Here is a 13096-nt window from a genome sequence, read left to right as displayed (position 1 = left end):
AAACAAAATTGCAGCAAACTGAAAGCCAACTTTCAGGCTAAAATCGCCAAACTGTGACTATAGCCGGATGGCAGAATTTTTCCAAATCAGCTATTTTGGCTTAAAATTGTGCTATTGTGTTTTTAATTCATTACAAACTTAGTGAGTTATATATTGTATAACTCCCAACATATGTGTTTATAACTTGAACCCAGGCAGGATTGATAATGATTTTGCCCAAAACATGTGCGTCACCAACATTCCAAGGCTTTATTTAATGAAAGAGAACAAAAAAATATAATGTTATTACAATACAAATTTTTTTGGTAACCAGCATATATAAACATAGAATCTTTCTGAAACAGATTCATTGAAGAAGAAAAACATAACTTGGGAGGCAGAAATGACCTCAATTTATAGAATATACAACACAGGTTCTTGTAAAGAAAGTGGGGGGAAAACAAAAAAGCAGAATCAATGCTCCATGGTGAAATATCACCTTCCTCGCTACCGAATGGAGCGCTCACTTACACATTAACTGGCTCACCTACAGGAAGAATCAACAGAAATTCTTAAACTCTGGGTTGAAATCCTTAGGAGGAGGTTCTTGTAAGAAACCCTTTGTTGTCAATGTCATAATCTTTCAAAGCCCTTTCTCTCTTCACTTGCTGCAGTATGCTGAGCTGCTGGAGCTCCCTAGGCAATTCAGGGCTGGACAGCTTTAAAAGAATGAAAGAAATTGAGAAATAAGCACTCAATGTTCTACACCAAGCATGTCAAACTCGCGGCGCAACCCACAATGAATATCTTTGCGGCCCATCCAAGAGGTGGCTCTCTAATTAGGCGATATAGGCGGCAGGTACTGGGGCCTCGCGGCCGCCTAAATCACCTTAGGGCAGACTAACCGAGAGCCCAATGCAGTCTGCCCTGAGAGAGAGCCGAGCACAGGCTTCTATCTGCAGCTCCGCATGGTGCAGAGTTGCAGGCTGAAGTGTCTCGCGATCTCCAGCCAATCAGAGTATTGCTGCATGTTGCCACAGAAACGCTCTGACTCTGCTGAAGACTGCAAGACACTTACCATGTGGTCTGCAGCTCTGCACCTGGCTGAGCTGCAGATCAGATAAACAGACCACCGGACCACCAGTGAGAGAGGCTACCAGGGAATGGATTAAATTAAGATTAAGATTAGATTAAATTTAAAAAAAAAAGGTATTTCTGCCAGGACAACCCCCTCCTCACTATATCATCCAGCCTTCTTCACACTATCACACCCCCCTCTCCACACTGTCACCCCCTCCACCAAACTCCACACACACACTGTCACCCCCCCACACACAAACTGTCACCCCCCTCCAAACACACTGTTATCCCCATCCACACACTCTCACTTCAGTCACCCCCCCCCCCCCCCTCTCACAGCCATTTTGGAGCTAAATCACCTTTGTCTGTTTCTGCATCCCTAGCCACATATTCACTGGCTGTGACTGACACAGCTGGCATGAAAATTAAATGGTTTTATTTTCAAACAGACATAACTCGATTTAAAAGTTCTAACCTGCTACTCTGTAAATTGAACTTTAATCACACACAGGATTCTCCTACAGGGTCAAGATAGCTATTACCAGCGCAGGAGATAAGAAATGCTAAATTAAACAGAATGTGCAATAAATTAAGTGTAAACATTAGATGACTCTTTACAGGAAGTGTTTAGGAAAGTTGTGTAAGTCAGATGCAGGGAGGTGTGACTAGCGCTGTATGAACAAAGTGATTTAACTCCTAAATGACAGAGAATTGAGCAGAGAGACTGCAGGGGCATGATCTTTACACCAAAACTGCTTCATTAAGCTAAAGTTGTTTTGGTGACTATAGTGTCCCTTAAAGCTTAAAAGAGGCAATGTCACAGACAAAAAAAAAAAAAATGTTAACATCAAATCAACCCGAAGAGACAAAAGGAAGACGTCTAACCTTGTTTTAGTAAACTTGGTATTATTATTATTGCCATTTAAATAGCGCCAACAAATTCCGCAGTGCTTTACAATATTATGAGAGGGGAGATTTAACTATAAATAGGACAATTACAAGAAAACTTACAGGAACGATAGTTTGAAGAGGACCCTGCTCAAACGAACTTACAGTCTATAGGTATGAAATATTTTATTTCATGCTTTAAAGAGACATGATAACAATTAAGCATGATAACCATTACAGCTCATTTTAGTAGTTATGGTTCAGTGAATCAAAAACTTTTTTTCAAACTGTTTTAGAGCAGGTTGACAAAAACTGGGGCTCTCTTGGCACTAAACAAATACAGATGTTACGCTGACATTATTGCACTAAACTTCCCTAGCTTAACTTAGTTCTCACAGTTAATCATTACCCTCCAAATTTGGATAGATTAGTATGGATTGTGCGCAAGTTAAACGTAATCCTATTCTCTTGGCTCGAAATGTTATGTTGCCTTCTAATTTCAAGTGAATGCAAAAATCCAGGTTTGGCATCACAGCGCAGGGATCAGCCTGTGAGGCAGTAGAAAAGAAAAGGGAAAACTTGGTACCCTAGAGAATCCTCCCACGATGCTTAGTCAGTCGTAGATATTTCAGGGTAACAAAAGGCACATGCATTGTGGTATTGACATCTCATTTTATAAATAAGAGAGCTATTAGAGAATGGAGCAAGTGATAATTGATTACATTTGTGTATATAGCCAGTACTGTCCTGTAACACAGCATGGAATATTATGGAAAATGTGGCAGTACAACATGGGTATCATAGAGGCTGAAGATCAAGCTCATCATTCTAAAAGTAGATGTGGTAATATAAAATACATGATCTTGAAATATATTATACGAATACACATAAAAGAATTGTCAGGTCTTCTCAGCTTCACATAGTTTTACCTCATTGCTGGCGAAAACATCTGCTGTCCCTTGACGGAACGCATTAAGATATCCATCAACCAATAACATAAAGTCCGCCATCATAGAGTCTAGCATGACTAAGCGTAGAATGGGCAAATGCACCACTTCCAGGGCCAATACTTTTAACAAAGAAGGAGCCAACGGACGATCAAACCAGACATTGGGATTATCCTTGAAAAGTAAAATTGAACATTATTACAATACCACAATGGTATGTTTATTTAAATTTACAGCAAGGAAATCATAGGGAACCATGTCTAGCAACCCAGGACATTTTAACACAAGCACTAGTTTAAGTGTGTACTTTTGGGGATGAAGCCCCACATGGATTCAACTAAGGGCTGAGGTTCTTCAGGAACAGCAGGTATACTAGATGTATTTAGCCTGTTTGCCAGCCCTTTACCCTGTGACTATGGCTCAATTAATAGACCTGGCTAAACTACTTCAAACAGGCTCTGTTTGTGCAATTTGGACTACGTGGTTCGTTTACCGAACAACCGCACAAACAGAGACCACCCTGGAGCTTGTTAACACTTATTAACAACTTGGAACGTTTCTTACCGCAGTGTTCTAATTGTTCGTCTGGGTGGTCGCAATTCCTATGAACAACCACAAGGTGGTGGCCATCTTGTTCGCATGAAGGCAGGCAGCGGTGTTTGGGCATGAATCACATTGAACTGAAATCGGATACAGAAACTCCCAAACACCGCAGCGATTGATGGAGGTACCCAGTCGGGGTGCCAGGCGGTCCGTCACAGCGGTCACCTACATACCAGCATCTTTCTGGGGTTTACAAATCGTTTTCATCTTTATAACTATTGACTTCTGCTATTATTGATTAAGACTTTGATAGAATCCACATATCAGTGGAAGCAACTCACCCCAATAAAAAATATTGATAATATGACTGCATAAAATTATTCTTAAAGGAACACTATAGTGTCAGAAATACAAACATGTATTCCTGACACTCTAGGTGGCAAAACACCATTTAGGTTTCAGCCCACCTTTTGAAAAAAGTAGTTTACACACTTTTTCCAGAACTGCGCAGGTCTCCTCGGAGTCGACCCCGCCCACGCTCTGCCTCCTTGGCTGAGATAATCAATTTTGATGATCTAGCCAATCCAATGCTTTCCCATTGGAAAGCATTGGAAGGCAAAATGCACGCTGTGCCAATCAATATCTCCTCATAGAGATGCACTGAATCAATGCATCTCTATGAGGAATGTTTAGCACCTCCATGCAGAGGAGCACCTCTAATGCACCCCCCTTAAAAAGTGTTCAAATGTACCTTTTTCCAGCACCGCGCAGGTTTGCCGTGGCTGGCTCCGCCTCCTTGGGGGAGATCATCAGAATTGATGATCTCAGCCAATCCAATGCTTTCCCATGGGAAAGTAATGGTAATCTATTGCGCATGAGCGACAAAACGCCGCTCTGCACCAATCTGCATCTCCTCATAGAGATGCATTGAATCAATGCATCTCTTTGAATAACATGCAGCATCTCCAAGCAAAGCATGGAGACGTTGAATACCAGTGCTGTTCACTGTGTAGAATTGACCCAGGAAGCATGCTGTCTGAGTGTCTGCCACTAGAGGTGTTCCTGGTAGTAATGTAAACACTACCTTTCTCTGCATTATACAATGCTTTCCTATGGGAGAAGTCCTGATGCGAGCGCCGCCATCGCTGCGTATGCGCATTAGGTCCCCCCACTGGCTGATGTCAGTGGCGGAGGAGGAGCCTAAACCAGTGCTGAGGGACATCGGCGCTGGAATCAGTTAAGTTACAGAAGGGGAAGGGGACGCAGGGGAGGTGGCACTAGAGTTTCCCTTTAGGCTGAAGTTGTTCTGGTGACTGTAGTGTCCCTTTAAGTGAAGCACTTTAATGTTACAATAAATTTGTATTTTCTGTAAACTTATTTATACTTCTGGTTTACTCACCTTTATCAGGGTCTCTTTGTGAGTCAGGAAGTCAACCCGCGAGAGATGTATTTTAAGGTGTCGTATCAAACACTCCTTCAATGAACTCGTACAATGAGGAAGAAATCCCCCAGTTTCAACAGAGAATAAGTAGACATCAGCCACCTATAAATGGAAAACTGAAATGCTGAGGGCATGCCGGCAGCTGCAACTGCTGGTAAAGTGCGGATAAACGCCTTCACAACATGCACTAGTATAATTTAAAGAAGACAGAATTCTAGATTAGATAATGTAGTTAGCTGAAATTTTCCACCTGTAGCATATTTCTGGATGCTGTTTATATGTTGACCCAATACCTTGAGCATAACATGCTGGATATAATGTGAAGGGTTATTCTTACAAAGTAATAAATCCACTGATGAGAAAAACGGTTTTGGCCGAGTGGACTTTTCCCAGCAAACATTATATGGTATTTCCTGACTACTCTACTACTACAATCTAATGCAAAATGTAACCCACATGCCATACTTGTAGGAGACCAACATCATTCTTACTCAACTCCTTTGAATGCTGCCAACTTTAAGACGGCAAATCCACTAGCAGGGTTATTCACTAGACTGACAAGTGTAGTGGAATTAAATCTGAATGGCAAAAATGTAGGCTTAAAAGTACATCCGCATGAAAAATTCTCCAACTCTCCTATACAGCTACAGTGCTTTAGCCAGTGGTGTATTTTGGATTTGTGCTGCCCTAGGCATGACTAAATTCGGGCACCCCCAAAATCTAAATTTGCCCCCCAATTCGTGTCAAGGCCACTTTTTTGACTGACAGGAACATGCCCTCATTGATACATGCACTGATATACACTCACTGACAGATATACAGTCATTGGCACACACATACAGTCATTGGCACACACTGTTTAACCAACGCACACTTTCACTGACAGGCACACATTGACAGGCACACACTCTCAGCTACACATAAAATGACATACACACACTGACACACACTCACAGGCACACCCATTCGCACTGAAAGACACACACTTTCACTCACTGAAAGACACACACTGACAGCTACACTCACTCACTCACTCACAGTGAGGCGGACAGCCCCAGAACATGAGGCAAACAAGGCATTTGTCTGGGAGCTTGGGGTGGCATTTTTTGGCGCGCCCCCCTGAAAGTGCCGCCCTAGGCAAATGCCTTGTTTGCCTTGTGGTAAATACATCCCTGGTTTTAGCCTCAATTTTGCTATTTGGATTTAATTCACTAAAATCTGTACTTTATTGTAAAGCATTGCTTGTGCTCTTCCACAGACCAGAAGGGCAAACCCTGCCTCCCAGAGTATTCCGAGCACCTTCTCTTCTACTCCATATTCCCCTTTCACTTGACCAAATATGTGAATATAATAGGTATCAGACCCCAACCTACACTGTTCCATGTGAAATGGTAGAAGATTTACCTGGGTATCAAACACATTGGCAAGGATAACACCATACTGATGGGACAAAAAATCTCCTAGCCAGCGGCAGTCATGGATGATCTGCAAAAGAATGTCCAATTCAGGGGCTTAAATGGTTAGTTCATCTCATTAACTTACATTACCTTAATCAATGTCACCCTTGCAGATATTAGTTTTTAAGTTTGGAGATTTACCCTAATATTTCACCTTAATGTTTACAATACTTTGATGCACACTGTTAAAAACCCAGATTAAAAGGTTCAAAAAAATATTTTAATAAATTAATGAATACATTTTTTTTTTTTTTTACCTTCACGCTGTCAACTTTATTACAAAATGTGTTTAAAATAGCCAGAGTTGACTACTGTCCTCAAATTAGCATTTTCGTTTATTTTTTTTGAAAATCTAAATTTTTGTTGAGTTTCCCCTTTCACTTGACCTTACACTCTAACATGTTGCCTACCTTTTGTTCGAAAAGCTTAAATGTTTAATGGATAATTTTTTTTTTTTACCTTCACGCTGTCAACTTTATTACAAAATGTGTTTAAAATAGCCAGAGTTGACTACTGTCCTCAAATTAGCATTTTCGTTTATTTATTTTTTTTAAATCTAAATTTTTGTTGAGTTTTTACAGAAAATATAGACATGATATGTATGAACAAGGTGAAAAATTGAGAGAAACCAATAATAATCAGAAGAATACCGAGGCTCGCAGGACTGCCGATATTTGTCAATAACATGGACCATGTTTCAAATCGCTTTCCACCAAGAATATTAATATCGAGGGTGTAAGTAGGCAGTGTGTGGCATAGGTACTTATAAGAACTGCGAAAGAGGGGTCTGACGTCCTCAATGACTTAATGTTATCTTCATCTGTGTTGTGCATTAATGTCTGTCCTCCCCATGCCAAGTAAGATATAGAAAAGGAAAAAAAGACAAAAAACCCAACCTGGTCTGTAAACATTTAAGCTTTTCGAACAAATGGTAGGCAACATGTTAGAGTGTAAGGAAAGTCTTAAGGAAATATATGAGCTACAACATTATTAGTGCCTCAGTCAGGGAAGGGAGCCCCATAATGGCGCTACAAACAGCATGGGACCGTCAGTGGTTATTCTTTTTGATATACAGCTGGTGTACATCTCGAGCTAGGGTAGGAGGACAAAATTGTGCTTCATGCAGCTGGGGGAAAAGATCAATAAAACTATGAATTTAAACTACACAAGACACCCTTGGAGTGCCAACCTTTTATGATTATATATATATGTGTGCATTATGTGTGGGTGGGTTTTTTTTTGCTTGTAATTGAGATATCAGGTATGAATACCAAAAAAATAAAAACTTTTGTCAGTCTCAATGAGACTGTTTTAGTTCTATCAACGGCCAGATAAAAACTCCTGCGGTTTCGGGATTATGGCTATTTAATTCAAATACTACTACATTGCAGTTTGCCAGCACCTTTAGGATGCATTTATCTTCCAGCACTGTCTGGAGGCCATTTCTGAAGATGATTGGTCCAAGAACAAGAAAATCAAACAGATATATTCGTCTTTTGCATGCCACCTGCCAGGAAAGCAACAATAACCCTGTATTATAATAATGACAAATAAGTGTTTGTATAGATACAGTACGGCTAAATAAAGTATCACCTATTTTAAACATAGAAACATAGAATGTGACGGCAGATAAGAACCATTCGGCCCATCTAGTCTGCCCAATTTTCTAAATACTTTCATTAGTCCCTGGCCTTATCTTATAGTTAGAATAGCCTTATGCCTATCCCACGCATGCTTAAACTCCTTTACTGTGTTAACCTCTACCACTTCAGCTGGAAGGCTATTCCATGCATCCACTACCCTCTCAGTAAAGTAATACTTCCTGATATTATTTTTAAACCTTTGCCCCTCTAATTTAAGACTATCATAAATTGTATCAGGTAATACGAAAAATATTCTAGTTCAGGCTCTGTGTTAAAATTGCAATCCTCCAGTGAAACGCAAACAATTCACAGCTCAGCGAATAACGTTTGAAATTGATCAATTTTATACTCCTCAGGGTCACATACGGATGTCCTGCGTCGCTCAGCTTAATACCTCACCTGCAGCCATAAAAGCTTTCCATGGCGACATAGATTTAATCCAACAGCACTTATACCCAGGACCTTTTGATTCAGAAGGTGTCGTATCTGATTAATAAAGACAAGCAATGATACACATCACAATAAACGTGGACAGTTGTCATACAATGGAATATTTGTAGCATTTTAAAGTGTGACTATCCCTCTGGTGTGCTGAGCATTTTTGTTTAAAAATAATAATAAGAATTAAAATCCCTTGGTGTCAAGGATCTCCTGGCTATAATGCTGTTTAGGCAGGTAATTCATAATTTACAGTGGCACTGGAAGCACCATAACCACTAAACATCTGACAGTGGTTATGGTGCCAAGAGTTCCCAGTTAACATCTCACATTCATATGACATTCAACAAATTAATTTCACACAAAGACAGCTGGGATTCCTAGTTCCTAGGTAAGTTTCAATATATTAGAATAACAATGTTACTGTGCTTACTGTGGGACTGTGAGCTGTAGTAGTTATGGTGAAGTGCTGGACCGGCAAGTAAGAATTTTGAAATTTTCTTCCAGGCTAAACCTCCCTTTATTCTATTCCAGCTTTAAAGGGACACTCGAGTCACCAGAACTACAGCTTAATGTACCGTATATACTCGAGTATAAGCCGACCCGAATATAAGCCGAGGCCCCTAATTTTATCCCAAAAAACTGGGAAAACTTATTGACTCGAGTATAAGACTAGGGTGGGAAATGCAGCAGCTACTGGTAAATTTCTAAATAAAATTAGATCCTAAAAAAAATATATTAATTGAATATTTATTTACAGTGTGTGTATAATGAATGCAGTGTGTGCGTATGTGTGTGTGTATGAGTGCAGCGTGTGTGTATGAGTGCAGCGTGTGTGTATGAGTGCAGTGTGTGTGTGCATGAATGCAGTGTGTGTGTGCATGAATGCAGTGTGTGTGTGTGTATGAATGCAGTGTGTGAATGCAGTGTGTGCAAGGATATTTGCCGCCGTAGGCAAAAAAAATTTGCCGCCCCCTCCCCCCCCATATGTCCTGACTTCCCCTCCTCCTCCCTTAGTGGTCCTTACCTCCCCACCCCCGTGTTCCTTCACCCCCCCCCTAGTGGTCCTGACTCACCCCTCCCCTAGAGGTCCTTACCCTCCCCTCCCCTAGTGGTCCTTACTTCCCCCTCCCTTCCCTTAGTGGTCCTTATCCCACCCCCTCCCTCTCATAGTGGTCCTTATCCCCCTTCTCCCTCCCATAGTGTTCCTTATCCCCCCCCCCCATCCCTCCCATAGTGGTCCTTATACCCCCCCTCCCTCCCATAGTGGTCCTTATACCCCCCCTCCCTCCCATAGTGGTCCTTATCCCACCACCTCCCTCCAATAGTGGTCCTTATCCCCCCCCTCCCTCCCATAGTGGTCCTTATCCCCCCCTCCCTCCCATAGTGGTCCTTATACCCCCCCTCCCTCCCATAGCGGTCCTTATACCCCCCTCCCTCCCATAGCCGTCCTTATACCCCCCTCCCTCCCATAGTGGTCCTTAACCCACCCCCTCCCTCCCATAGTGGTCCTTATACCTCCCCCCCCCCCCATAGTGGTCCTTATACCCCCTTTTTTTTGTTATTATTAATTTTTTTTTATTATTATTATTTTTTTATTATTTCTTTTTATTTATATATTTATTTTTTTTCGTCCCCCCTCCCTGCTTGATATATGGCAGGGAGGGGGGCTCTCCTTCCCTGGTGGTCCAGTGGCAGTTCAGTGGGGGGGAGAGGGGGGCTGGCAGAGCTGTAACTTACCTGTTCTGCAGCTCCTGTCAGCTCTCTCCTCCTCTGCGCCGTCCGTTCTGCTCTTCTGTCAGCTTACACTGTAAGTCTCGCGAGAGCCGCGGCTCTCGCGAGACTTACACTGGGAGCTGACCGAGGTGCTGACCGGACGGCGCAGAGGAGGAGAGAGCTGACAGGAGCTGCAGGAAAGGTAAGTACAGCTCTGCCAGCCCCCCTCTCCCCCCAGTCTGTATTATGGCAATGCAAATTGCCATAATACAGACCTTGACTCGAGTATAAGCCGAGTTGGGGTTTTTCAGCCCAAAAAATGGGCTGAAAAACTCGGCTTATACTCGAGTATATACGGTAGTTGTTATGGTGAATATAGTCCGTCCCTGCAGGTATTTTAACGTAAACACTGTCTTTTCAGAGAAAATGTTGTATTTCTGACCCTATAGCGTTCCTTTAATGCTGGTTGAGTTCAGAGGAGTTGTAGTTTACCAATAGTTGGAAATATAGAATTTGCCCAACTTTGCTCTGCAACAAAAAAACAAACAAAACAAACCGTACAAGATGGGCTTAAAGGGTTAGTTCATCTCATGTTCTAAGAATGTCATTTAGTTCTTAGAAGTCAAATTATAGTATGTTGAAAGAACTATGAGGGATCTTTCTACAAGAATAGGAGAGCAGTTGCACAATATCATATACAAAGTGATGAACCATACAGTATTAGTGCACTTTGCTGTGTACCATGGGGCTGATACCAGACAAGTGAAATTTGAAGCCATCAAAAAGGTTAAAAGAATCTGAGCAGGGGAAATCATGTTAAAGGAACACTATAGTCCCCTAAATTACTTTAGCTAAATACAGCAGTTTTAGTGTATAGATCATTCCCCTGCAATTTCACTGCTCAATTCACTGTCATTTAGGAGTTAAATCACTTTGTTTCTGTTTATGCAGCCCTAGCCACACCTCCCCTGGCTATGATTGACAGAGCCTGCATGAAAAAAAAAAAACTGGTTTCACTTTCAAACAGATGTAATTTACCTTAAATAATTGTATCTCAATCTCTAAATTGAACTTTAATCACATATAGGAGGCTCTTGCAGGGTCTAGCAAGCTATTAACATAGCAGGGGGATAAGAAAATCTTAATTAAACAGAACTTGCAATAAAGAAAGCCTAAATAGGGGTCTCTGTACAGGAAGTGTTTATGGAAGGCTGTGCAAGTCACATGCAGGGAGGTGTGACTAGGGTTCATAAACAAAGGGATTTAACTCCTAAATGGCAGAGGATTGAGCAGTGAGGCTGCAGGGGCATGTTCTATACACCAAAACTGCTTCATTAAGCTAAAGTTGTTCAGGTGACTATAGTGTCCCTTTAATGCTGTGGGGAAAAAAAGATATGAGATGGATCTCCCAGATGTTGCTACCAGAAAGCCTAAATGCAAAGTTAGATTGTTTTTTAAGAAAAATGTTTTCTGATATGTATATAGAATATTTATTTCATTAAGCTTGTATTTTTTTTGCGGGGTTTTCAATATTTTTAAATTACATTTTTTTTCTTTCATAACTCTCGTGGTGCGGCCTTTAGTATGTTGAAAATCTTTAGTTATTTATCAGTGTATCATTAGATGGTGATGTAAGGAGCTGTTTATTCTCCTTTTTATATTAGTCCTCATGACAACCCAGTCCCCATTTCCTAGTCCTCGCTATACAGGAATAAAATCAGCGCTTTTTCATTTGTGATTAGCTTCAGGACCAGGATCGCGGGTTGCCATGGATATCGACTATATGTGGAGTGACTGTAGATTGAAAATTAATAGCTCAATTTTTAATTTGCAGTATGTGTTTGAACTATTTGCTGATGTATGGATACGGTTTTATTAATATGCATTAGGACTAGAATTACACCCGGATGGAAAATTCAGGTTGTCCAAATAGTTACATAGAAAGGGAAAGGGAAAAGGAGGATATGGGGGTGGTGCCAGTGCCGCAGCGATAATGTGTTTCCCTCTTGCCCTATATAAAACCCATTTATACGTACTGCTGTGCTCCTTACTCTCTGACCAGTATTTAGTGCAAGTTCTCATTATATATTATTTGCCTGGTATTTGACCCCATGAATTGACTTTTCGCCTAAGAACCTTTGCTGCCCGGACTAACCCTTTGCTGTACCTTGACCCATCTTTGTCTTATCCCGATGGGTACCTTGCTTTGGCTTATACTTTTCCAGTCTATTACTGCATCCAGAGTTCCTTCTGGTATAACAATGACATCCACAATCGAACCCATAATCCTACTCCTGTCATTAATACATCCCATAATCCCACATCAGGGGGATTCCCGTCTGCTGAAGTATGCACTGACATTGGCAGAGAATTCATAGAGCATACAGTACAAAGTGATCTGAGAGCCCTCTGTACTGTGTGATTACAGAATGAGAGGGAGATAACCCTCTCATGCTGCAGTTCCAGGAACTGTAATCAGTCCAGGACAGCTGGCAAAGCCCAGCACAGATCATTGAGCAGGGAGTCCTCTCTCTTTTCGAACCCTATGAGCTTCCTTAATATTGGGTACAATTTAAAATCACCACGGCTTAGCCGCGGCATGCAAATTAATTTAAAGGATTATCTGCTGCACTAACTATCTTATATGCCAGTCTGGGGCCCACTTATGGTAGCCTCATCTAATAGTGAGGACCCTCGGGTATCCAAAGACACCTGGGGTTTCTTCGTAGCAGCAGGGATTTAGCTCTGCTGGTATGTTTCCTGTAAGTGTTTAAAAACAATCTCCAAGTCAAATCTGTTTTCAGTTTGAATTTCTGGTAATTCTCACTCTAGTGGAAAACCCTGAAATTTTAAACCAAATTGCAATCTTCAGGCCAAAATAGTTAATTTTGCAAAAGCAAAATAAAAAAAAAAATCCAATTCATCTACAGTCACAGCATTGCTCTTTCAGCCACAATTATCCAT

At 41.3% G+C, this 13096-nt stretch overlaps 1 protein-coding gene across 3 annotated transcripts in view; it reads right to left on the bottom strand.

Moving 5' to 3' along the window:
* Positions 1-230: 230 nt before the first annotated feature.
* Positions 231-13096, bottom strand: part of EXD1 (exonuclease 3'-5' domain containing 1) — a 56304-nt gene continuing 43438 nt past the window's right edge. For 2 of the 3 annotated variants that reach the window (XM_063438998.1, XM_063438997.1), the window contains exons 8-13: positions 8378-8464; positions 7738-7842; positions 6283-6363; positions 4837-4980; positions 2877-3068; positions 231-698 (exon numbers count right to left, since the gene is read on the bottom strand). In XM_063438998.1, the coding sequence (XP_063295068.1) occupies positions 573-698; positions 2877-3068; positions 4837-4980; positions 6283-6363; positions 7738-7842; positions 8378-8464 (735 nt within the window). In that variant the 3' untranslated portion in view covers positions 231-572. The remainder of the gene's footprint in view (positions 699-2876; positions 3069-4836; positions 4981-6282; positions 6364-7737; positions 7843-8377; positions 8465-13096) is intronic. The other variant, XM_063438999.1, reaches the window with a different exon arrangement.

Source organism: Pelobates fuscus, chromosome 13 (genome assembly GCF_036172605.1).
Source record: "Pelobates fuscus isolate aPelFus1 chromosome 13, aPelFus1.pri, whole genome shotgun sequence".
In the NCBI taxonomy this organism is placed as follows: Eukaryota; Metazoa; Chordata; class Amphibia; order Anura; family Pelobatidae; genus Pelobates; species Pelobates fuscus.
This window is presented reverse-complemented; position numbering and strand designations above follow the sequence as displayed.